The sequence below is a fragment of the Cercospora kikuchii genome, assembly GCF_019650295.1.
Source record: "Cercospora kikuchii DNA, contig_00002, whole genome shotgun sequence".
Classification (NCBI taxonomy): Eukaryota; Fungi; Ascomycota; class Dothideomycetes; order Mycosphaerellales; family Mycosphaerellaceae; genus Cercospora; species Cercospora kikuchii.
The window spans coordinates 4,077,512-4,102,303 of NW_025408583.1; the positions used below are offsets into that span (position 1 = coordinate 4,077,512).

At 52.6% G+C, this 24,792-nt stretch overlaps 11 protein-coding genes across 11 annotated transcripts; 6 read left to right on the plus strand and 5 right to left on the minus strand.

Annotated features, from left to right (window-relative positions):
- Positions 1-154: 154 nt before the first annotated feature.
- CKM354_000382100 (uncharacterized protein) lies at positions 155-1,417 on the plus strand (the record flags this gene model as incomplete). The annotated part of the gene is made up of 1 exon (XM_044799038.1): positions 155-1,417. One exon carries the CDS (start codon positions 155-157, stop codon positions 1,415-1,417), a length of 1,263 nt encoding a protein of 420 aa, XP_044654973.1.
- Positions 1,418-2,354: 937 nt separating this feature from the next.
- CKM354_000382200 (uncharacterized protein) lies at positions 2,355-4,613 on the plus strand (the record flags this gene model as incomplete). Its single annotated transcript, XM_044799039.1, has 3 exons — positions 2,355-2,764; positions 2,819-4,168; positions 4,223-4,613. The coding sequence occupies 3 exons, from the start codon at positions 2,355-2,357 to the stop codon at positions 4,611-4,613; spliced, it is 2,151 nt and encodes a 716-aa protein (XP_044654974.1).
- Positions 4,614-4,781: 168 nt separating this feature from the next.
- CKM354_000382300 (uncharacterized protein) lies at positions 4,782-5,306 on the minus strand (the record flags this gene model as incomplete). Its single annotated transcript, XM_044799040.1, has 1 exon — positions 4,782-5,306. One exon carries the CDS (start codon positions 5,304-5,306, stop codon positions 4,782-4,784), a length of 525 nt encoding a protein of 174 aa, XP_044654975.1.
- Positions 5,307-5,860: 554 nt separating this feature from the next.
- On the minus strand, positions 5,861-7,333 carry CKM354_000382400 (uncharacterized protein; the record flags this gene model as incomplete). The annotated part of the gene is made up of 1 exon (XM_044799041.1): positions 5,861-7,333. The coding sequence occupies one exon, from the start codon at positions 7,331-7,333 to the stop codon at positions 5,861-5,863; it is 1,473 nt and encodes a 490-aa protein (XP_044654976.1).
- A 617-nt stretch (positions 7,334-7,950) lies between these two features.
- CKM354_000382500 (uncharacterized protein) lies at positions 7,951-10,170 on the minus strand (the record flags this gene model as incomplete). Its single annotated transcript, XM_044799042.1, has 1 exon — positions 7,951-10,170. The coding sequence occupies one exon, from the start codon at positions 10,168-10,170 to the stop codon at positions 7,951-7,953; it is 2,220 nt and encodes a 739-aa protein (XP_044654977.1).
- Positions 10,171-11,171: 1,001 nt separating this feature from the next.
- CKM354_000382600 (uncharacterized protein) lies at positions 11,172-14,279 on the plus strand (the record flags this gene model as incomplete). The annotated part of the gene is made up of 1 exon (XM_044799043.1): positions 11,172-14,279. The coding sequence occupies one exon, from the start codon at positions 11,172-11,174 to the stop codon at positions 14,277-14,279; it is 3,108 nt and encodes a 1,035-aa protein (XP_044654978.1).
- Positions 14,280-14,395: 116 nt separating this feature from the next.
- CKM354_000382700 (uncharacterized protein) lies at positions 14,396-16,492 on the minus strand (the record flags this gene model as incomplete). Its single annotated transcript, XM_044799044.1, has 2 exons — positions 14,396-15,304; positions 15,629-16,492. The coding sequence occupies 2 exons, from the start codon at positions 16,490-16,492 to the stop codon at positions 14,396-14,398; spliced, it is 1,773 nt and encodes a 590-aa protein (XP_044654979.1).
- Positions 16,493-16,704: 212 nt separating this feature from the next.
- CKM354_000382800 (uncharacterized protein) lies at positions 16,705-17,640 on the plus strand (the record flags this gene model as incomplete). Its single annotated transcript, XM_044799045.1, has 1 exon — positions 16,705-17,640. The coding sequence occupies one exon, from the start codon at positions 16,705-16,707 to the stop codon at positions 17,638-17,640; it is 936 nt and encodes a 311-aa protein (XP_044654980.1).
- A 432-nt stretch (positions 17,641-18,072) lies between these two features.
- On the plus strand, positions 18,073-19,146 carry CKM354_000382900 (uncharacterized protein; the record flags this gene model as incomplete). The annotated part of the gene is made up of 3 exons (XM_044799046.1): positions 18,073-18,166; positions 18,221-18,652; positions 18,722-19,146. The coding sequence occupies 3 exons, from the start codon at positions 18,073-18,075 to the stop codon at positions 19,144-19,146; spliced, it is 951 nt and encodes a 316-aa protein (XP_044654981.1).
- Positions 19,147-19,469: 323 nt separating this feature from the next.
- CKM354_000383000 (uncharacterized protein) lies at positions 19,470-21,572 on the minus strand (the record flags this gene model as incomplete). Its single annotated transcript, XM_044799047.1, has 1 exon — positions 19,470-21,572. One exon carries the CDS (start codon positions 21,570-21,572, stop codon positions 19,470-19,472), a length of 2,103 nt encoding a protein of 700 aa, XP_044654982.1.
- A 1,268-nt stretch (positions 21,573-22,840) lies between these two features.
- Positions 22,841-24,502, plus strand: CKM354_000383100 (uncharacterized protein; the record flags this gene model as incomplete). Its single annotated transcript, XM_044799048.1, has 1 exon — positions 22,841-24,502. One exon carries the CDS (start codon positions 22,841-22,843, stop codon positions 24,500-24,502), a length of 1,662 nt encoding a protein of 553 aa, XP_044654983.1.
- Between the last annotated feature and the right edge of the window lie 290 nt (positions 24,503-24,792).

The window sequence follows — 24,792 nt, forward strand, 5'->3', positions numbered from 1 at the left end:
GACAGTCTCAACACACTCTCTTGCAAACACACACCGGCTTCCACAAGCTACCTACAGCTCAACAGCAACTGCGTGCATTTCTAGCTGGTCTAGATCTGCAAGCACACAACCAAAACAGGCTCGAAACACGAAATCGACAGCAGCAACGAACAAGATGTTCACCAACGCACTCTCTTCCACCGTTGCGGTGCTAGCTCTTCTCGGCCAAGTATCCGCGCACATGAAGATGGCGCACCCCGTTCCATTCAACGCGGACGCCGTGACAACTTCCCCACTCGAGTCTGACAGGAGCAACTACCCTTGCCAGATAAGCAACGGGGTCTACAACGTTACCGAGCAGAACATGATGAAGGTCGGCGAGGAGCAACTGCTTTCATTCAACGGCAGCGCTTCTCATGGCGGTGGTACCTGTCAGCTGGCGGTCTCGCTCGACAAGAACCCAACAAAGGAGTCTATCTTCAAGCTCATCCAGGTCTATGAGGGTGGATGCCCCACTTCAGGTGCTGGTAATGATGGCTCGCACCCCTTCACTTTCAAGATCCCTGAGGGGTTCCCAAATGGCGAGTTCGCGTTAGCTTGGACCTGGTACAATAAGATCGGCAACCGCGAAATCTACCAGAATTGCGCCCCAATCACGGTCACTGGTGGCTCTGACAACCATGATGTTTACGACTCACTTCCCGAGCACTACATCATCAACCTTCCGCCGTCAGATTGCTCCAGCGTTGAGACTTCTGACCAGATGATTCCATTTCCGGGCCAGTACATCATCAAGGGAGAGGGCGCTAAGCCATCCGCAGCCACTGGACCATCCTGCGAAGCATCCGCGGCCGCTATGACGAAGAACGTCAAGGGATACAAATCTGAAGCCAGTGATAACGGCGCTGCATACACAGCTCCGGCTGGTGGCAGTGGCTCCGGCGCGAGCGCACCTGCTTCTAGTGCTGCCCAGGCCACTTCCGCCGCAGGTTATGGAAGTGCTCCGAGCAGTTACAACAACGGCCAGTACTCTGCACCCGTCACAACATCCGCCGTGACATCTGTCGCAACATCTGCCACAGCATCAGCAGACGCCCCTCCCACGGCCTCTCCAGAAGCTGAGTCGGCACCCATCAGCTACCCAACGCTCTCTCTATCAAGTGGTGCTGGAGTCAACGCTCCAGCTGCAGGCACCGCGTCTGCTTACGCCCCGATCGGTACGGGCAGCACTCCTGCTCCTACCGAAGGCTCGTCCTCTGGCAACGGCATCGTCTGCGATGCCTCTCACGCAAACCAATTCGGTGTCAACGTTGGAGGTGAGACTGTGTGGCGAGCGGTCGCTGCGGGAACCACATGCGAGCAAATCGCTGCGTACCGCAAGCGTTCTCTTCGTCACGCTCATGTCCGTCGACACCTTCAGAACGTCGGTCGTATCTAGGCAGTGGCCAGGTTCGACTTTCACGACGCTTTCGACACACCGTCACGGAATTGTATTGATCAGCGGGAATGTTAGCAGGCGCTAAGTGACGACGACACGATATTTTCTTTCTTGCATAGCGTCGGCTGGGTTTAGAAATACATGGTCATCCTGCTTGGTCAGGTTGCAAAATTGCATAGCATGGGTTTCGCCGAGGTTCTCATTTCTTCTTGTGTTATTGCATAGCGTGGGTTCACAAAATGGATTCCAAGCCTCGAAGGCCCCGGAATGTGCCAGCTAGATACTGCGAATACACAGCAATGAATCATTTCTTCGCCGCTTTCCTTGCCGTTCCCTGTATTGAGCATAACATGTCACGTGATCTTCTTTGCTCTGAGGTTGAAAATTTGTGGGACGAAAACGAAAGCCTCGATGTTCCTACACTTCGTTTCCACACTCACCTCATCTTTGACCACACCCACAACCCTCTTCCGTCGCAGTCGGATAGTTCTACTACTTGACACTACCGTCCAGTCCACTATCGCGTCAAGGACGGCACCGAATGCTCACCTGGGATGCATCGCTTAGCCGACATGCTCCACACTACGTGACTGCACCATCTCAGTCTATTGACAGCTCTTCGCCTCTAGAGGACATGGCAGATAGGCTGAGTCGCAGATTTGCGTGGGTCGCCAAGTGGAATAATGTAGCTAATGTTAGAGGATTCAAGGACTTTGTGCATGCGGCACAGCAAACGAGCCGCTGCTGTACGGCGCAGTCGACTCTAAGCGCCAGACCTTGCAAGGAAGACAGGTCCAAATACTTCAGAGCAGAGCAATATTCTCCAACAATGCATTCAGCTTCCATTTCTCACTTCTGCATTTGCACTTGCTAGTTTGTCTCGCCGCAGCTGGACTGCAGCAATCTCGTTCTTTCCTTTTCTCTGTTGCCAACCATCATGCAGCATACCGGCCCTTATCATCGCAGGACACACTGGTCCACCTTCGCCCTACTATTGGGGTCACTGCTATTTGGCATTTGCTTAGGGTTCGGACACCATGCCTTCTATCAGAGCCTCCACAAGTCCCAGGTTTCGGCAGAGCCTTTGCTCATAGCCGGCTGGAAAACGTCACGGCAACAGCTTATCTCTGTCGGTGGCACGGCTTTCGCCTTCGTGTTCAAGGCCAGTCTGGTGCTTTGTGCGACAGTCGCATATATGCAGCTCTTCTATTGCACTTTGGTGAACGGCACTTTCACTCTGGAAAAGCTGGATAGGTGGTTCTCCTCGCTGGACGACATTCGTTCACTTTTCTGCGTGACGACTTATTGGAGACACCCGTGTCTCACGTTGATGGCAATCACTGCATGGTATGAGTTTCTCAATTTTGGACAAGAAGGTTTGAGCGTTGACGCAGTCCACAGGTTACTTCCACTAGCCGCCATATTTTCGCCAGCTGCTCTTTCAATCAGCTTCGATGAGATCCAACCGAACCCTTTCCAATCTGTACATGTCCCACAACTCGCTTTCGACAGTCTCGCATTCTGGAGTCCAACACCAAAGAACGGGCTGAATCCCAACACGACCAGCGGTTTGCAATATAGAAGCCCCAGCGAGAACACACAGCGCATAATCCGGGCAGTCGCTGCTGGTGGCGAGATTCTTCCGATCACCCCGCCGGGCACAAATGCTTCTTGGACATCGGTTCTAGAATTGCCCAGGCTGTCATGCGCGCCGCTTGATAGCAGTGCAAGGAAAGCTGTGGAAAACAATATCAGCCAGGCGATCTTGGAAACTGGAGACGAGTTCAACTTTAGTCCAAACTCTGGATCCTATCTGACCAGGGCAATGTTCGCATATATGTCCTGGATGAAGTATAATGTTGGCATCGAGGGTCATAGTTACAGTGTGCCCTTTCCCCAGCCGGACGAGAACCAGACATATAAAATGAATGTTCAGGACTTCCTAAATGGTCGAACGTCCTACAACGGACTCGACAGCTTTTTTGGCGTGGTCCCGCGAGCTAGTAATTACACGGTTCCTGACAAATACTCTTTCTGGGACACCAAGAACAACACAGCGCCGCAATGGAATCCGCTAGAGCCGGGACAGAAATGGGGCAGTGAAGCTGAGGACAGCTTTACTTGGCGCAACCTCAGCAAGACATACCTCGACAATTACCTGTTGTTGTTCAAATGGTACATGGAGGATGCTGTCTTTCTCAGGTGTCAGCTGGCAGCTGCCAAATACACGCTGGATTTCTCGTATTCGAACCAGGCACAACGAATCCACATCTCCAGCATCGAAGAAGCTTCACTTGTGCCTTCTACAAGTGTCTTCAGGTTTGAAGTGGATGGCAATGAAACTCTATTGCTGGACACCTGCCAGACTTGGTGCACATCACAATCCCGCAGTCCGGTGCCAATGCGGGCTAACTCCTATCTGGCAATCTATCAAGCCTTCATGTCTCTCCTTGTTGGGGCTTATCAGTATCATTCGGGTCATCTTGGTACCGCTCAATTCTCTGGCGGCCCTTATTCGACGGAAGTCTTTTCCACTTCCCTGATCGAGAGCATCGAACTCTCGAAACTCGCTCTGTGGCAGCCATCAGCAGCAAACATCAGCAACGCTACTTCTGGGGCAGCCTTCGATGATGCAGTTAGCCTGTATGCTCCAGCTCGAACCGAGCCAGAATCACGGAAGCCTTTGGAGGAAATGCTGGAAGAGCTGTTTTTCAATGTGACCATCTCAATGGCAAGTTCCGAAGCTTTGTTGTAAGTGTCTTTTCGTGCACAGGTAGGTAGGTTCCTCTGACTTACAAGATGCAGATACAATCATTCCTCCCCCTTCGCACCTCCACCCCAGAATGTTACATTCCATGTGCACGGCAACATCTACACATACGATGCATACAAACTCTGGATACCGTATGGCATTGCCTTAGCTGTCAGCTTGCTGAATATCATCTGTGGACTCTGGGCAATGTTGAGCGTCGGCGCGTCGTTCACAGCAGACTTCTCCAGCGTGGCACGCATTGCCAGAAACGCAGATATTGGTGCCGACTTGAGAGAGGATCTCGCCGGGAAAGATCCTCTGCCCAAGTATATGGCTCGAGCTACACTGGACTTGCATGGCGATCAGAAGTTGAGCATCGGAAAGCCAGAGCTGGTCGTTCAGGAGGTCCGTCCTGACAAGGCCTGGGTCCATAGCCGGGAGTAGAAGGCACCGGCGTTTTACATGCATGGCGACTACGCATAAGAGAGTGACTTGAACAGCCATAATGCTCTAGAATTTCATATCCAGTGTCCTGGCAATTTTTCTTATGTCAAATGTCGTATATGCCACAGGCCGAGATCGCCATGACGACTACGCGCAAAGTAAGACCATCTACTCCACCACAACCTCCACATTCGTCACAACATTCCCCTCTGTAGCCCTCGAATAAGGACAAACACCCTTCGTCTTCTCCACCAACTTCTCCACCTCCTCTTTGCTAATGCCCTTGACCTTAACCTTCATATCCACTCGAATCCCCAAATCCAACTCCTTCATACTCCCAATCAGATGCACAGTCGTATCGACCACACTATCGCTCGGGAATTTGATTCCCATCGTTGGAGCGACAGCGTTCATAGCAGATTGGAAACATGCTCCATAGCCTGCAGCGAAGAGCTCTTCTGGATTTGTGGCTCCGCCTTTACCGCCGAGGTCTTTGGGCTGGCCGAGTTGGAGTTGGAGATTCTCAGCTGTGACTTTACCATTGCGGGCGCCCGTGACGGTTGCGTGGGCCGCATAGAGGGATGGGGAGGTGGATTTGTTGAGGTAGCGGACTTGGTGGGTTTGGACTGTGCTGCGGGTTGCGAGGCGGGGAGCGCTGCGGAGCAGGGGTTGAAGTGTGCGGACGGTAGCCATGTTGTAGCAATATCTTGTTGTATGGTATGCTTTTGTGGGACCTCGAAGGATTGCTGAAGAACACTATGTACTGTTGGTATGCGGCCAGAGCTCCGTTTATAATGAGCTCGGCGAGCTACCCTGGTTCGTCAGTGACGTGGGTGGTGGTCGCCATTGAGTATGGAGTCTGGGCAAGTCCTCCATTGGTGCGAACACAAGGTTTGCCTTCCAAATAACAAACATTGCCGCGATGGAGACCTCCAGAACAAATTATCGGCCGCGTGATGCAGAAGACAGGAATGATATGAGACACTCAAGAGAGGCGATTTCCTGCCAGCCATTCTACGACGAGGCCAAAATATTGCATTGCTGGCATTATTCCGTATGCACCCTCTGTTCTCTATGCGATGCGACAACGTGTGGGCATAATCCACGTGAAAGTCTGGAAGTAAGCCATCTCTGGAAGCACAAAATACATATGTTCTCAGAGTAGGTTGAATAATACTGAGCAGTGTTGTATAAGTCTAATACATCAACCTTTGTTTGCGGACCTCTATGGTCGATGGACAAACTGCTCAAAGCATGCTGGCTTGTTGAGGCGCGGCTGGATTATGATACACCTGTTTCCTGACTCTGGCGGCATCCTCCGGTCTCATTGTATCAATCAGCGATTCAAGCTTACTGCAGTTCTTCATCCGCACTTCTTTCATCCTCTCCAAAACCGCCTTCCTCTCTTCGGGAATCTTGGGCAACGGCGAAGCCATATGTCTGAACCAGTCCAAGCGGGAGTTTGCCAGCCATTTGAGCGTCTCGGGATATTCGCTCAACCGCATGGTGTTCTGAGAATTCAAGAGCGATACTGCGATCCAGTCAATGCCATGATTAGGATGGGGGATCGGACGGGAGAGGTAGTTCTTCGTCTGAGTGTCTGGGTATGTTGCTTCAAGATGTGCGATGAACGCAGCGCTGAATACTTGCTGACAATACCGGACTGACTGGAGAATTATCAAGTTCTTCTGGAAAACGGGCACTGCGTCCACTTTTGCGAGTCCGTCGGCAGTACAATCGATCCAAAGTGTGTCTCTGTCTGGGGCGTAGGAGCCACGCTCTAGTGTCACTTTAGTCTGATCAATCTGGAGCACTCGGCCTAATCGAATAACATTTTCGATCTGCTTGAGAGCCTCGAATTCCTTCCGCGAGACGGTTGCGCAACGGAACATGGTTGGCCAAACATTCTCTGATAAGCGCATCAGCTGGCCAGCTTCCGAAAGTTGCTGAAGTAGGTCATCGGCAGTCGTTGCGGCGTGGATGGCTTTGGCTTGGTTGGGGATGATTGCATGACGCCACTCTGCGAAAATGTCCCCCGCCTGATGGAAGCGGCGGTCAACGAGCCACTGGTCACGAGGCATGATCCATGAAATGGCCGAGGGCTGAATACCGATCCCAAGTAGCCAGAGGCATGCATCGATGCCCGTTTTGCCTGCTCCAACAACCGTGTAGTTGGAGTAAGGCCTGGACTCCAATGGCATGGTATTGGGTGTCACAAGCTTGACTCCCTCGCCAATTCCGTAATCTGGTGGTCCCATCGACGGAACCTTAACCTTCATATATGTCGCATCGACAATGCAAGTCGACTCGGTCGTTCGATATGTCTTGCCGGTGACCATGGATCTGAACCTGCCATTCCCAGTATATTCACACTTTGGATAGTATGCCACCCTACCCGAGGGCAAGAAAGTCTGGTGCATAACCTGGTCAAAATATGCGCAAAGTTCGCTGGCAGATGCGAGTTCGAACAGTCCTTCATTCCAACCTTCCTTGTCAATCGTGTCCATGCCAAGGGCCCTCGAATTCACACCATAGAAGTTTGAGGGCTGATGCAGTCGAACAAAGGGGTAAGCTGTAGTCCAGTGTCCGCCAGGCTGATGGTATCGATCCACGATGGTAATGGTGGCTTTGGAGTCCGTGAGCATGGTGTCCACAAAAGCCATTCCCATAGCTCCGGCTCCGATCACCAGATAATCAGAAGAGATGATTTCTTCGGTCATGTTGGGCGATGTTGTTGCTGCCAGAGGGCATTCGGCAAGGGAAAGTGGAAAGCACTTGGTCTTTTAGGAGATCCACCAGTTGAGCTTTATTTCATGTCGAGACACATCGGACCTGGCATGGGCACACTAGGCTCAAGGCACACCTGGCATGACCTGGGTACAAAGCAGCGGTCAATGAACCCTGGGATGGTACACCTTGTTGCTCAGCGGAATTTGCTTGCTTGCCGTTCACCTAATCTTGCTCACTTATTGTTCACCTAATCGTGCTTGTGCCGAGGAGTACACGCTGTCCGCTCACAACCACTTCCAAGCGGATTTGATGTCCCCGTTGCCCCCAAGGGGGATGCTCCAATACGCCAGTGAGATGGCAAGGCGAGACCGACGGATATGTTCAATATCAGTATTGTCGACTTTGAAGTGCTGAGATCTGGCGCAAAGAAAAGCTGTATTTGAAGAGTCTCGGGTTTGGTTGTGGCCTCTCGATCCAAGCCTAAATTGAGATTCTTCACAGGTAGGTGCAATTGGAGTGTTCCATAAAGCATCTGTGCCACGAGATGAGGCTTTTCATAACAGGAATCTACTACCTAACAAGGGTATGGCACTGTCGGCCGACGCACTTACTCAGCAGCTTTCATAAAATCCATCGCAAAGTCTGCAAACGTCTGCTGCACTCTCGGCGGCTCCGCTGGGCCATACAGCCTCCGATCGAGCTCCATGGCAGCATTCGATTGCACTGCACGGCATTCGACAAGACCAGGCTTTCCGATGGCTCTTCCCAAGACCTGCTGAATACCGACAAGTCTTTTCAAAGTGTCCAAGACCACCCCACCATGTTCAAAACTCAGCACAATGCTACATCGTATGGTGACCGCAGCCAGCCATTTACGACTCTCGTCTTCCTCGCCACCGGGCTCTCCCTGAGTATTGACACCCACCGAATCAGGATTCGCACAAGCGCCAGCAATCAGTGTGATGAAGAATAGAACTCCTGCCATGTGGCCCCAGCAGTCGCTTAGGTTCGATGCGACAAGAGCTCTTTGGATGAGAGTGTGCCAGCTTAGGCTTCCAATGTCCTCGTTGTGTAAGTGATCAGAGTTGAGATTACAGCTTCCCGTGTTCCCATTGTAGACACGACTAAGTTGAGCCGATGCAGCAGAGAAAGGAAGCCTCGATGCCAAGGCGTGAGAGTACACAAGAGCGGTAAGACGTAGCGACTCGTATTGCGAGCGCGCGTGCGCCGAACCGAAAGATTTGGCAATCTTGTTGGACGAAGGGAGCGCGAAGATCCTTTCTCGCAGAGAGTGCGCGCTGTCGATTTCTGTACTGGATCCGGAGTCAGGCACCAACCTCGTAGTCTCCCGGACAAAAGCATGCGTCAGGCGGCGGAGGAGCTGCAGCACCTCAAATGTCGGGCTTGATTCTTGTATCGCCCGCTTGACGCTTTCGTAGCCCGTCGGCCGAGTGTACAAGGGGGACTCTGGTATTTGCCCGGATGCGTGAGGTACTGAAGTCCGCGGTAGGCTTGCATGTTTCACATACTCAATCCGTGGTTGGGTTTCCCGAAGTGCACCAATCACGTACATCGTAATGGTGATAATGCTCGCCAGCTGACCATCGAGGCCCAAATGACTTAGCCCTCCTCGCTGACTAACAAGATCGTGCAAACCATTCTGATGTATCTGCATGATCTGATCGTCACAACCCATGATCTCGCTGTTCAGAACCTGCAGAATGGCAATGATCGTGCCATCTGTGCTTTGCGTTTCAGGATCTGCTAGGGCCTGGTTGATAAGAGCCAGGACCTCCGATCTGACCTTCAGCCTTGCTGTAGATCCATATGGTAGACGCTCGTGCGGCGCTTGTTGGCCTCTCATCATTATATCGTCATGTGAAGCCGAAATGCAAATAGTGCTCAAGAATGCATGTCGCGATTTGAGTAACGTTGGCACCCAGTGTAGACTGATTCCGCGAGTCCCAAATTTGCGACTGCAACTCCACTTGAGTTGTTCTACATTCAGCGAAGGATCGTTCAGCGTTGGCCAGCATGCAAATGGTTGTATGTTGCTGCCAATGTACGAATTGGGCCCAGGGATCTTCTCCATCGATGTTCGCAAGTACCGTGAATTATTGAAGCCACCTGCGATCCCTCGGATGAGGGGTGCTATGTCGTCGGCGAACCTGATCGGTTTTGGCACCAGGTCTTGCTGAGTCGACGGCATTTGCCGGGCTCGGGCGACAACGATATTGCTCTCTATTGACTGCAGTGCTTGATCACTTGAGCACGAATTGCGTACTGAGCCTGTGCGATGTGCAGATGAAACACCTTGGCGCTGGGAAATGGCGTTGCTTGGTGCGGCAATATCGGTCGTCACTGCTGTAGCCACACTCGAGCGCTTCCGTTTTCTAGAGGTTCCGGACTTTGTAATACGGATGTCTTTGCTCATCGGCTTCTGACGCTCCTTATCAAGGTAATCATGCATAACATGTTGGCGATTGGCCTTGAGCTGAGTCTTGTCTTTGAGCTTTTTCGGATCGTCGACCACGAAGAATCGTAAGGCAGTGGTTTTCGTAGTGGGCTCGCTTGCTGTCTGTAGGGCTGTGACAACCGACTTTCGCGGCCTTACAGGGACACAAGCTTCGGGCGATGCGCTTGATGCGACGTAAGAACTGCCAGGTGTGAGGTACTCGCGTCCACTATTCGCATCGGAATCTGTAAAGAGCACCGAGCTGTTGCTGAAGGGTGAATCTACCCGTAGGAGTGTCGATTCCCATGTCTCTGGCACGCCGTACGAAGCAGTGGGCATTGCAGCGGGAGCACTCGAAAGTAACGGAGCCATCAAGGAGTCGTCCTTGGGCGCAACACGCCTTTAATTCTCACTAGATCTTGATATCTTCTTGTTGACAAGACCCTCCCGTATAGTGTTTCCACTGGCCGGAAACGGTTCGCTTGGTGTCCAGAGTAGCCGTGTTGACACAACTAGTGCCTGCCCACGTGGCTACTCGTTGCTGACCGTCGTCAGGCTATCTCTGAAATTGCTGCTCGGTCTAGTGATGAGACAGCACGTTGAACACAATCATTGAAGTCGGCCAGAAATGGCGCCGAGGCTGACCGGCGAGTGTGGGCTGGCAGCTGCAGCGATAGTGTGATAGTGGCTTGAAGCTCCACGCTGAAGGTTCCTACGCTGACTGCCGGGCTTGCTGGGCGAATACTGAAGGAGGAAGGTGGGAAGGTGGTGTCTCTTGCGAAGAAGCATCATGTAGGATTGTCTTCATCTTGTACATTCTGAAGACGCTGCTGGCTGCATGCCCGGCAGGCATCCTGTTCGTGCTACAGCATGGGTGCGACGGAAGCTGTGGTGACCAGCTTGACCGGTCCGCGCAGTATGCAATAGCCAGGCCGCACAGGGTAGGCGAAGCCTTGGTGTCACACCGATAGCCGTGTGCGCGGAGTCGATGGGCGTCAGTGAGTGAGATGGACAAACTGGCGGTGCGTGCCTGCATGAACCTGAGGCTGAGCCGGGTGGGGCCATCTCTCTTCGCGTCCGATTGCCGCCCCCAAACGGTCCACAGCGAAGAGTCGTGGAGACAGTGAGCGAGCAATGCACTTGACCGACAAAAGCTCCAAATTGCTGGCGCATCAGTAGTGGCCCCATCGATGCGCTGACATGCGTACAGCCCTATACCGTCCAATCTGGCAGTCTTCAGAGGATCATGAGTATGGAGTAGGGCTGATGGTGCGAAGCTCGAGCCGAAGACATCACGTGTCACCGCGATGGTGTCGCGATTTCCACGCCTCGAGCATCAACAACATCTCTCCCACAACACGACACGCCATGTCATGGACAACATTCTGCAGGGCCTGAATCCTGCGCAGAAGGATGCCGTGGCCTCCGATAGCCACGTGTTGCAGGTGCTGGCACCTCCGGGCTCGGGCAAGACGAAGACACTCACAGCACGCGTCGCGTACCTGATCGCGCATCGCGGATTGCAGCCATGGAACATCATCGTCTGCACATTCACCGTGAAAGCGGCAAATGAGATGAAAGAACGGATCACGAGCTTTGTCGGACCAGAGTTGGCGAAACAGCTCAAACTGGGCACTTTCCATTCGGTGGCGTTGAGATATCTCAAGGCTTACGGACAACACATTGGTCTGCCGAAAGACTTTGGAATCGCGGATACCTCGGACACAAAGGCGATCTTGAAGCGGCTCATCAAGCAACTTGGGCTCTCAATTGAGCCCGGTCCAGCTCTCGGTCGAATCTCGTCTCGAAAAGTCAAAGGCGAGCCGACGAAGAACGCGCCGAAAAGTGTTGATCAGCAAGAATTCACGCGACTGTTCGACGAATATGAGGCGACACTAGCAGCCTCGAATCTTCTCGACTACGACGATATTCTGCTTCGATGTTCATTCCTGCTCAAGAGCCATCCGCAATGCGTGGCGAACGTGCAAGCCGTCCTGATCGATGAGTTTCAAGACACGAACAACATCCAATATGATCTGATGACACTCTTCGCGCAGAAACATAACATCATCACGATCGTTGGCGATCCTGATCAGAGCATCTATGGCTTTCGAGCTGCCGAGATCAAGAATCTGTCAAGGATGAAGAAGCAATGGCCTGATACGCTTACCATCAATCTCGAAGAGAATTACCGATCATCCGGTGCCATCTTGCATGCTGCACAGAACGTCATAGAGCAAGATGAAAGCCGCCCGCCGAAGAAGTTGCAGGCAACACATACCTTCGGCTTGCGTCCAGTGCTGCGAAAACTGCCATCAGCCACTGCGGAGGCGGACTGGTTGGTGTCAGAAATCAAACGGACCCGTTGTCTTTCTGGGAACATGATGGATCTCAGCGACTATGCCATCTTATTACGATCAGCAGCGCTCTCACGGGCTATAGAGACGGCTCTGGGCAATGCTGGACTTGCTTATCGCATGGTAGGCGGTTTACGATTTTATGATCGCGTCGAAGTGAAACTCGTAGTTGACTACCTCCGAGTGATTCACCAGCCTGATAACAGCGAAGCGGTGGAACGAATCTTGAATGTGCCTTCACGACATATCGGAGAGACTACCATCAAGAAATGGCGAGTAGAAGCGCAAAGCAAAGCCACGTCTCTGTGGTCATTGATATTGGGCATTGCTCAAGGGCGGCATAAGTCGGAAACCAAGATCATGGAGAAGACACTGAAAGGACTTTCAGGTTTCGTGGATGTCATCCTCAGTGGTCGCAAAAAGGTGGAGTCGTGGGCACTCGACAAAGACGCAGCGCCATCAGTGGTGGACTTGATCAATCTGATCTCGCAGAAGATCAAGCTGCAGTCATATCTGAGGGACAAGTTCCAGGCGGAGGAGACTTTCGAGGCACGCTGGACGAATGTTGAAGAGCTCATGGCACAAGCAGCGGAGATCAGCAAGTCTGAAAGCATGGCTCAGGTCGTCGAGCTGGACGGCTTGCCAGTACTTGACGATATCGAACAGCGATGGGACACAGACCAAGATCTGCTTTCAAGCTTTCTTGACAACATCGCTTTGACAGCATCTGCGGAGAAGAAAGCAGATGAGGAAAACGAGAAGGTGCAACAGATCACAATCTCGACCATACATGCTGCAAAAGGCTTAGAGTGGCCTGTGGTCTTCATCCCTGCATGCTACAATGGATCAATACCACACTCACGTGCCGACGACAATGATGAAGAGCGTCGTTTACTCTACGTTGGGATGACACGAGCGCAGGCTCTGCTGTATTTGAGCTGCCCCGTGAAGAACACCCAGCGTGAGACAACAGACATGTCCTCTTTCCTCACCCATTCAGGTGTGGGCAGTTTCTTCGAAGAGCATGGCCCAAGTCTGCCTACAGCGGCACTGACGAGTTTGTCGATAACGCTGAGGAAAGTATGTCCCGACGATGCGAAGCTGGCTGAGGTGGGAAAGACATTGGAGCGTGATGAAGACAATTACTGGCCCCTGAATGGCGAGGAGCCTGCCGAGGAGCTCTCAAAATGGAACCGCGCGAAGCCTGGCCAATCCTTCTCTCATGCCGGTTTCGCAACGGCGCAAACGCATACAATGACATCTGTGCAGCAAGGATTCTCCACTGCAACGGCAACGATGCCCGTTCAGCAAGGTTTTGTCAGCGTGGCTGCCCGCTATGACGAACTCATGGAACAAGCACAATTGCGGAAAGTCGACAAGCGAGCCGAGCAGAAGCAACAGGAAGACAAAACCCAGAGTTCAACATCAGCATCAGCATCTGCAGCTGTATCCAAGGGTCGAAAACGGCAGATCGCTGGCCAAGGCAGTATCGCGAGCTTCTTTTCGAATAGCAACAACACTGGCACTGGCCCGGCGGCTTTGAAGAAACAGAAGTCAAACGCCTCTGTCGAGGAAGGCGATGCTGGATTTGACATATCTTATGATAAATCGATGGCATCAACAACAACAGGCGTGAGATCTCAGCCATTACGTGAGATCTCGAACATGTCGAACACTCGCAGCACAACTCCAACGGCAGCAGGATTCATGACCGCCAAACAAGGCGGCTTACCAACGCACAAACCACGCTCGACGCCAATGTTCAGCAAGCCTGCTTCTTCAATGCAGATGGCTGGAGGTCGACAACGGCAGAATTATGAGAACAATGATAGTATCAACGGAGGAGATGATGCAGCGCAGAGAGAAGAGAAATACGTCTTCTTGTCGAGTTCACCTGCGAAGCCTGAACCGGATCATGATACTGAGGTATCTTCAGCGACGGCGCCGAAAAGAGAACCTGGGAGCAACGCAGGCGGGTACTCTGAGTCTTTCCAGCCTGCGAGTACATTTCATGCAACTTCCATGAGCAGCATGGCCGCTAAGAGCGCACCATTGCAGCAGCAGAGAAAGACGCTAGGGGTCAAGAGAAGCATGAATGGATGGGCTGCGAGGATGAATAGATAGACAGACAGACACGTCAGGGGCCAAGAAATGGAACGCTTCAGGGACATAGTTCGACGGAAACCGCAGACCGTCGTGGTCATGCTATTATTGTTTCATTTGGGGTATCATTACTTTCGTCATGAAGTAGAAGACTCTCCATCTCCCTCGCTGTCACTGTCTCCAGCGTGGATTGTTGCACCGCCTTCCCCGGCGCTTTCCTCACTTTTATCTTCTTCCCCCTTCTCGTCAAAGCCCTCGAAGTCATCGTCTTCCTCGTCTTCGTCCACATCATCCTCCTGCTCCGCTTGCATCTCACCCAACTTCCTCTTATGCGTGATTCCCAACTTCTCATCCCTACTACCTTCCTTCTTGCTCTCCAAAGCCTCCTCACCTTCTGCTTTGGGCGGCGCACTGAACCAAGGAATCTTCCCTCTCAAGAAATCGTTCAACACCATCTTTGCCACACCATCCATATCAGCCTCACCACCTTTCAATAATCGCCCGCCTTTTCGCGCGAGCATTTCCAAGAACTCAATCGATTCAGTCACACGCTCCTTCTCGGATTTCTCTTCAAAGGGCTGAGAGTCTTCGGTCCAGTTCTTGATTTGATATGTTCGTTCGAGATGATGTCGTTTGCAGCGGCCGAGCACAGCAGGAATATATTGTGCAGGGTTCTCAACATTTTCCACGCGAACAACACCTCGAAGGAGAATGTCTTCGGGTGTGTCGGTAATACTGGGTGGCACGATGCCGGGACAATCGATGAGGTAAATACGCTTCATAAGAGTGATGTATTGCCAGACCTTGGTCTCTCCGGGGATGGGCGCTGTGGTGCACACTTTCTTCTTGCGCAGGGTGTTGATGATGGAAGATTTCCCTGTGTTGGGATAGCCGATGAAACCTACGGATATTTGTTTGCGGGAGCTGTGGAGCGACGAAAATTGGCGGAGTAGAGAAATCAAGGAGCCTTTGCCAAATGAGTTTGTCATGCTGGCGTGGAAAGCAAGAGTTGGGTATTCGCGGGAGAGAATCTTTACCCATTTGGCCTAGCAATGCGATGTCAGTACGTTTCATCCGACTTTTCGATTGCTCGGAATTCCGCAGATGAGGCGAATGAATGTACGTCCCGTTACTAAGCTGTCCATCACGGGAATGAAGCATGAAGCTATCCGGATCGCTACTCAAACAAGACACAAATGCTCCGAGGTGATCATGCCAAAACGGCAGAGGATCGGGTGGAGCTGGGGTTCAATCTGCCATCGCTGTAACAGGTCTGCTTCATCGAACTGCCTGGAGTGGCGGAAGCAAACCTTGACTTGAGCAATGGCGAACATGTGTAGAATTGGATACGAAGAAATGATCAGACTTACCGCGACTGTAGTTGGCACCAGATCGCACTTGTTGAGGAGGAACACCAAGTGCTTGTGTGGGGCTTCTTCTCTCATGTATTTCTCCACACTGCGACATCGAGTGCCTTCTGGATCTCGACAATCGATCACATGGATGATCACGTCTGAGCTGTCGATGACCTTGTACAGTTCGTTCCATATTCGTTTGCTCTGGCCTTTCGAGAAGACGGGTTCTTTTGCTGTTGTGAGCTCGCCGTTCTTGTAATCTTCGCCACCAGTGAACCCGGTATCACCTTCCACATCTCCTGCGCCTGACAACAAGCGGGCTTCCTCTAAACGTTGTTCGTAGGTATTGAAGTCTTTACCCGATGCATTCGCAAGATCTTCGATATTCGAGACTGCTAGTCGAGGTCGTTTCCGCTGCGCCTTTGGCCCGAATGTGTCGCCGAACTTTTCGCTCTCTATCCGGATCTTGGCCTTGTGTTGTATGAGACCGTCTTTCCGTTCTTTGTCCTTGTTGTCGTTGATCAAGCTCATTGGAAGCTTGTTCTGTTTCAGCAAGTAGCTGTATGGGTCTTTACTCTGTGCCTCTACCGCCCCGCGGAACTTGTCAAGCGCATCTTGAGAGATCACTCGAGTGTTGGTAAACCATTTCCTGTTCGGCTCGACTCGCGCGCTGGGCTTTTCTTTGCTCTGATACGAAGCAGCTTGCACAATGTCTCCTTTTGCGTTGCGCACAGCCTTGCCCTCCTTGTACATGTTCAGCGTCTTGACCCGCTTCGCGCTACGGTAGAAGTTCTCGCCCTTGGTCTTGACGTTGGCCATGCCATCGCCGGTCTTGCCCTGCCGCTCCTTGCGGGCGGCTTCCTTCTTTCCTGAACCCATGGCGACTGTCTACTCAAAGCGTCGCGGGCAAAAGCGGTGGTGTAAGTTGTTGCGTGTGAGGCGGTGGAAGGAAAGAGTGGCTGGACTTTGCAGCAGCGAAACTTTTTGAGAGGGTCGCGCTGCCAAGATTTCAGTTGAGCCTCAAGCTCGCTCGGGGGTCCGCAGAGACACATCGAGCAGCCATCTCACATTGCGCTATACAGTCATCCACAATGCCGCCCCGGGGCTCATTATCGACGCTATTAGCGTGGAAGTGCCCGCAATGTACCGCTCGATCATTTTCGACCACCACTCGACAGCTGGCCGTCGGCCCTGAACATCCTCGCTTCGTGGAGATTCCTGAGCCACCACAGCAAACCGTGCCATACAACCCACCAGTGAAAGGTGTTCTGCCAGTCCCTCGCAATGTCTTCGCTGGAACACCGAAAGATCTTTCATCAGACGAGCAGATCGCTCTTGCTACGAAGCCGCCAGCGCGAGAAAAGAAAGTCGCTCCTCGCAGCAGAGAAGAATGGAAAGTCAAGATGAGCGAGCTTCGACGGCAAAATCTGCGCGAAGGCCTGAAGAGCTTGAAGGCGCGCCAGCAAAGCGAGGAGCAGCGCGTCGCAGCCCGATCGCGAGCCAAGCAAGCAGAACGAATGAAACAATTGAACATGCCCGAACGCGAAGACGAACGCTTGACAGCGCCGAGCAACAACCTCGATCTAGACGCTCTCTTTAACAAACCAATCCCTGACCCTACTCGCGAAGAACGACTCGAGAGGAAGCGTCTAAATCTCGAAGCGGATCTCCTTCGAAGACAGGAAGAACGCATGGATGCCCTACATTCGCTCTACATGAACGCGCGTGACTTCATCGTCACTCCGCAACAGCTGGACAAGGCAGTCGACGCGGCTTTTGGTACGCCCGAGAAGCCTGTCGGATTTGGTGCCAGCATGGGCGCGTGGGATAGTGTGGGAACAGGAAAGTCCATTTGGGCAGAAGGGAGACCAGCTCGTGTGCAGGATATGCTCAGGAGGGCGAAGAATGCCCCATCGGATAGAGCAATGGATGATGCGGCTGGATATAGCGGTATCAACAAGGACAGAATCAGGAGAATTGCTGAGTCGCTCACCGGGGGCAAGATGGACAAGGAAGCGAGACAGTAAGACTCGCCATTTCTGCAAATGTACATATATACTGTATGATTGTCACCGATAGCCATTCAGTGCAAGCCGAAGAGCTAGTTGGAATACCAGAAGTGGTGCAGTATTTGGCTCGGATGGGTCTCCTGCCACTGCGATGCCTTACGCACGAGTCGAAGGCGCGACGATGAATTGAATGCCCTGCTCCAAAGTTTGAACGCAATCTGGGGTCTGGATTACTGATCAGTGAAGCCCCCGTTCCACGCTTCCTACCACAGCTACCTCGGACCTCTTCACAGAAGCATGATTACTCTACAGCTCACAGACACATATACGTGCTTGCGACAGTAGTTCAGTACTTTCTCTGCCAGCGTACAGTAGGTCTGCATACTCATCATCATTCAAGCTCTTGTCAGCATCACAAACAGGTCCTAGCAGCAGAGCAGCTCCAAGGCCATGGCTTCAAACCAACCCGTCGCTCTCGTGATTGGCGCTTCTAGAGGTATAGGACGACAAGTCGCAATAGACCTCGCAAAGAATGGATATGCTGGTAAGAGAAGACCAAAGATTGCTACCGACTGCGCGGTTAACTCTTCCACCATAGTAATCGTCTCCGCCAAATCCACCTCTTCGCCTTCCTCCAACGCTCCCTTCCCTCCAGACCCCAACTCCTCCGACTCCACAATCACCACAGTCGCCCGCGAGATCTCAAAACTAGGCCACGAATCCCTCGCAATCGCCTGCGACAACCGCTTCCCAGATCAAATCCAGACCCTCATCACCAAGTCCTTCGCCTGGAAGCAACGCCTCGATGTCGTGGTCTACAACTCTGGTGCAATCTGGTGGAGTTCAGTCGACAAAACCGACCTGAAGCGATTCCAATTAATGCAGAAGATCAACCCCGAAGGTTTATATGCCGTAGTACAAGAAGTCCTCAAAGTCTGGAACGATGGGAAAGACAATGCACACAGAAGGATCGTGGTCGTCAGTCCACCGATTTATTCACGCTTCGTGAAGGGAAAGACAGCTTATGCGAGTGAGTATCCCCCTTCCTCGATTGAAAAAAGCCGAAAGATAGCAACCAGCTAATTTTGTAATAATACAGTGGGCAAATTCGGCATGTCAACCCTTACAATGGGTCTAGCCGTCGACTTCGAACGACAAGGAAAATCCAACATGGCCATAACCAGTATCTGGCCAGCCGCAGCCATCGACTCCGCCGCAACACAAGCGAACCGCACTCGCGAAGCTCGCAGCGCCTTACGCAAACCTGAGATCTTCTCCGACGCCATTCTCGCTATAATTCGGTCTCCTGCAAAAGATGTCAATGGCAAACTGGTTCTTGATGAGGACTTCCTTCGCGATCACGAGGGGGTTACGAATTTTGATAAATATGCTTTGGTACAAGGCACGGAGCCCAGACGTATCATGCCGAAGAAGATGCCAGATTTGAGCGTGGAGGAGCAGGATGATGAGGGCGTCAGAGTGGATAGTGTTGAGATCAGGAAGGATAGAGGCGCGAAGTTATAAGAGTCCACGAGTACATAGAACGTTGTATGCATGATGATAAGAGCAAGCACTTTGGGAATATGAGATATTGGAAAGGTTGTGAAAGCAAGCAGAAGATTAACAAGTCTCTGTTTTCAGAACTGCTAATACTGTTGATACAGAAAAAGTCGTCACTCAAATTCCCCATGATGCATGCCAAATGCCTCTTTTTGTGCATCACCCAAAAGAGGACACAGAAAAAAAACGCCGTTTTGCCTGATCTTTGTCTCTAAGCCGTTATGCCTTCTTCAATTCGCGCGTGAATCCATGACACATTACAATTGACTGTACACAAATCTATGCATCTAGTCAACCTCCTCCATGGCGCTCTCGGTGGCGCCCTCGGTAGGAGCTGGTGCGGCAGCCTCTGCCTCGGTCTCGACATCCTCGTCGACATTGAGGCCGAGCGACACGAGCTTGTGGATGCGCTCGGCGAAGTCGGCTGGCTCATCGATAGTGAAGCCAGAGACAAGCAGCGAGGTCTCGTAGAGAAGAGTGGTGATGCTCTTGACAGTGCGGTCGCTCTCGCCATCGGTCTCAACCTTCTTCTTCAACTCCTTGATGATTGGGTTGGCAGGCGAGATCTCGAAAGTCTTCTTCGAGCTCATGTAGCTGGACATGGAGGTGTCACGGAGAGCCTGGGCCTTCATGATGCGCTCCATGTTGGCAGACCAACCGAACTGGCCGGTACGGATGGCGCAAGGAGCACCGACGAGCTTGTGGCTGACAACGACCTTCTCGACCTTGTCACCAAGGACGTTCTTGAGGGACTTGGCAAGAGACTCGAATTCCTTCTCCTCTTCCTCGCGCTTCTTCTTCTCGTCCTCGGTCTCCTCGAGCTCGAAGTCCTTGGTGATGTCGACGAGCTTCTTGCCCTCAAACTCCTTGAGCTGAGTGAAAGCGTACTCGTCAATTGGGTCAACGAGGAAGAGCACTTCGAAGTTCTTGGCCTTGAGAGCATCAAGGAATGGTGACTTCTCAACAGCCTTGATAGTCTCGCCAGTGATGTAGTACATTTGCTTCTGGTGCTCTGGCATACGGGTGACGTAGTCCTGGAGGGAGGTGGTCTCCTCACCAGACTTGGTAGACTGGTAGCGGAGGAGCTTAGCAAGAGCAGAGCGGTTCTGGCTGTCCTCGTGGATACCGAGCTTGATGTTCTTGCTGAAGGCAGTGTAGAACTTGTCGAAGTTCTCCTTGTCCTCGGCGATCTCCTGGAACAGCTCAAGAGTCTTCTTGACGATGTTCTTCTTGATGACCTTCATGATCTTGTTTTGCTGGAGAGTCTCACGGGACAGGTTGAGTGGGAGATCCTCAGAGTCGACGACACCCTTGACGAAAGAGAGCCACTCTGGAATGAGGTCGGTGGCATCGTCGGTGATGAAGACACGGCGGACGTAGAGCTTGATGTTGTTCTTGGTCTTCTTAGTCTCGAAGAGGTCGAATGGTGCGCGCTTTGGCACGAAGAGGATGGCGCGGAATTCGAGCTGACCCTCAACGGAGAAGTGCTTGACGGCAAGGTGGTCTTCCCAGTCGTTGGAGAGCGACTTGTAGAAAGCACCGTACTCCTCTTGTGAGATGTCTTGTGGGTTGCGAGTCCAGATGGGCTTGGTCTTGTTGAGCTCCTCTTCCTCGATCTTGCTCTCCTTGACCTTCTTGGTCTTCTTCTCTTTCTTCTCTTCCTCCTCGTCGTCGACCTCCTCGACCTTTGGCTTGTTGTCAGAGTCTTCCTCCTTTGTCTCTTCGGCGTCCTCGTCTGGGACCTCCTTCTCGGTCTCCTTCAGCACGTGAAGGTAGATGGGGTAGGAAATGAATTCGGAGTGCTTCTTGACAACCTCCTTGATCTTGCTCTCGCCAAGGTAGTCAGTCTGCTCATCCTTGAGGTGGAGAACAATCTGGGTACCACGGCCGAGCTGCTCGCCCTCGGTGTCTTGCGAGATGGTGAAAGTGCCACCGGCGCTCGACTCCCAGGTGTACTGCTCATCGTCGTTGTGCTTCGATGTGACAGTCACGCGGTCGGCAACGAGATATGCCGAGTAGAAACCAACACCGAACTGGCCAATCATGGACACATCGGCACCTGCTGAGAGGGCCTCCATGAACTGCTTGGTGCCAGAGCGGGCGATGGTACCAAGGTTGTTGACGAGGTCCGCCTTGGTCATGCCGATACCGGTGTCGCGGATGGTCAGCGTCTTGTTCTCCTTGTCGGGGATGATGTCAATGCGCAGATCTTTCGCTGAGTCGAGCTTTGAGGGATCTGAGAGAGCCTCGTAGCGGATCTTGTCGAGTGCATCGGAAGCGTTGGAGATGAGTTCTCGCAGGAAGATCTCCTTGTTGCTGTAGACGGTGTTGATGATGAGCGACAGGAGCTGCGAGATCTCCGCCTGAAACTCGAACGTCTCGCCCGACATGATTGCGGTGGTGTGATGTGACTGATGGAGGTGCGCTGGATGTCTTGTGTGGTGGTCAGTGGATGTTCGTGGAAGCAAACAGCAAGAGCTGCGAGCGCGGGCTCAGATCGCCTATAGCAACGGTGGCGTCGAGAGACTCACAGTCTAGTCGAAGTGTGTGTGTGGTGTGGAGGGTGATTTGATCAAAGAGCGCGGGGAATGTGAAGCACAATGGGGTATCTCAGTTGCAGAGAAGAAGGCGAGGTGCGTGTAGCTGTGAAGAAATAGTTTGGAGCTCGGCCATGCGCACCTGCCTCCACTGAAACTCCAGCGATTTCTCGTACCTTCCATATCACTTTCCAGCTGCACTAGCGCCGGCTACTGCCGCTTTGGAACTGAGCGGAACAGAGCAGACAACAGTGCTCTCCATCGCCGAGCAACAGTCAGAATCGCGCACAGTTCCATCGAAGCGTCTACGAGGATCTGTTCGGTCGTTGCTTTCCATGGCCTGGTGTGATTCCGGCGCTGACAGAGGATATGGCGGTGATCAAAGTCTCGGCGGTTGAGCGCGGAACCACTCTTGCATCTCTGTCCATCCTGCTCTCGTCCTCATTCATTGCATTTGTCGACCTACCATTCTGTCGAAAAGAAGGACATTCGCAGCATCAGGCAGCATTGCTTTCCTAACCGTTCAATGGAGCCACCTCACAGTCAGGATTGACCGGCGTCCCGCAGTGGGCGGCCCTTCGGTTCAGCCGACGCGCAGCAGCTCACCGAAGGCGCAGGCAGGCAGGCAGCGATACCTCCCAGCGGGCCCAGCTGAACATCACCGCATGTGTACACCGTCCGTTTATTTCTGACTCACTGCAGCACCACGCCGCAATGCCCACTCGCTCGCCTGCCTGCGGTACTGCATAAGGCTCGTATGCCAGACTTCGCCTCAGGTAACCTATTTTCAACCATCTGCCATATTCGCCTACATCCCTTCTTCTTTCTCCCCTTCCTCAGCATGCTGCATAGCAACACAACTGAAGGCAAACACCTGCCTTTGCTTGATCCGGACCCACATTCAACGACTACGAGCCACCTTCTTACTACTGCCTTTCACAAGCTTCCCGAGGCCGCGTGATTGCCTGGAACATCTTGTGCATTCCGAAAGCACCTCATTACAAGCCTCTCGACACTCGATTGTCACCGCAACTCCACGCTAAATTACTAATCCCACGGCCAACAACTGGCACAAGTGACCAAGCACCGAGTCGAACGGCATCGGCAGCACCGTCGCCACCATGCCTGCCCCGTGGACGCCGATGCCGATCCACCTGTCCCTCTCCTTGTTCGAAGTGGCCACAGGCCTTCGCTCTGGGACGGCAGAGATCTTCGACCTCAATGCTGAGAAGGTTTGCAAGAATGCCTTGCGCATAGTGCAACGCCGGTCGCCGTTCCTCGCCAAGGCCATTTCCACACTGGTACCAATTGCCTTCCTCGGATATGGATCATACCTCTATCTCTGGAAACCTCTACGCCTGCAAACCGCGATCAACTACGTCACGTCGTTCTTCTTCGCTGAGGTTGTGGTTGAGGGCAGCGATACCGTTCGTCAGCACGTCAAGGACTGGATCGCTGACCAGACTTCCTCACTTCAAGGCCGCTCCGTGACATTGGTCCGGGAGGGCACATACGGACGCTCCTCAGAAACGCCGTACAAGTACATCTCCAGTGCTCAGACTTCTTGGTTCAAATACGACGGCCGGTGGCTTCGCTTCGAAGATCAAGAAGTGGCTGAGAAGCCCGCCGAATCTGATGATTATGGCCGGAGAGGTCGGTCTTTGCCAGTGAAACCAGATCTGAAAATCTCTTGCCTGTCTCTTACCGGTAACAACGGGCCCCTGCGAGACTTTCTTGAGCACATCCAAGACGACAACAAGGACGAGTCATACACCTACATCTATCGTGTATCGCGTTACTCCTGCGACAACGATGTCTGGGATCAACCAATCTCTCGCCCCGTGCGGACTCTCGATACTGTAGCAATGGAGGTGGCGACTAGGCAAGCCATCATTGCGAGTGTCGAGAAGTATTTGGCACCGGAGACGAGCAATTGGTATGCTCAGCGCGGTCTCCCTTTGCGCAAAGGTATCTTGCTCCACGGACCGCCTGGGACGGGCAAGACCTCATTCAGCACAGCACTCGCCGGCCACTTCGGTCTTGACCTCTACATCCTCTCTTTCACGAGCACTGAGATGGATGACGGCAAACTCGCTACCCTGTTCGCCGAGCTTCCAACGCAGTGTGTCGTCCTCATGGAAGATGTAGATTCTGCTGGTGTCGAACGCGAGAACATTGTGAAGCCCAGCAGTGATCTTCTGACGCCGAAGAAACGCGTAACTCTTTCTGGCCTCCTCAACGTTATCGACGGTGCAGGCGCTTCGGAAGGTCGGCTACTGATCATGACCTCCAATTCAGCCAACAGCCTGGATCCTGCTCTCGTCCGTCCTGGACGCATCGATCACAAGATTTTCATGGGAAATGCCAGTCAGGAAGTCGCAAACATTCTTTTCACGCAGATCTACACGGATCTCGATGAAGAGTTTGACGACAGCGAGACTGTGGTCGATTCGCAGCCAGACATTGACGTGCTAGCAAAGACTTTCGCATCCAAGGTCGAAGCCAATTTGTTCACGCCTGCTGAGATCCAGGCCTTCCTCCTCTCACATAGGGAGTCCCCGGAAGAGGCACTCGACTGCGTAGACGAATGGGCTGAGAAACTAAAGGATATCAAAGTTGCGGGACAGAATGTGAAGGAGTCTTATTCCGCCGCTGCCAGTCAAGCCTCGACGATAGCCGCCAACGATTTCGAAGAGCGCAAAGAACAGCTGCAGCACGGGCGGCCCATCTCAAGGCGACATAGCTGGTCGTACGTGGACGCCACTTCGGAGGTGTATGACTGAACGTGATGGATGACTTGATGACTCAATGATGCGGGAAACCTGGCTACCTAAAGCGCGAGGACGGATTTGCGATTAGCATCTGGAGGCATGATTCATGGCGCTACAGAGGTCGAATCTACAGTATAGAGATGACATATGCCGCCGCATGGTCAGACACCATGTTTACGAGTGCGAGCAAAATGTTACAAGCCAGAGCAAATATCAGATTATTAGTTATGGGTGAGAAAGGCCTGCTCCCCATGGCGCTGAACTGCATCAGATCGAATAGACTCTGGAGCGCGAGATCAACG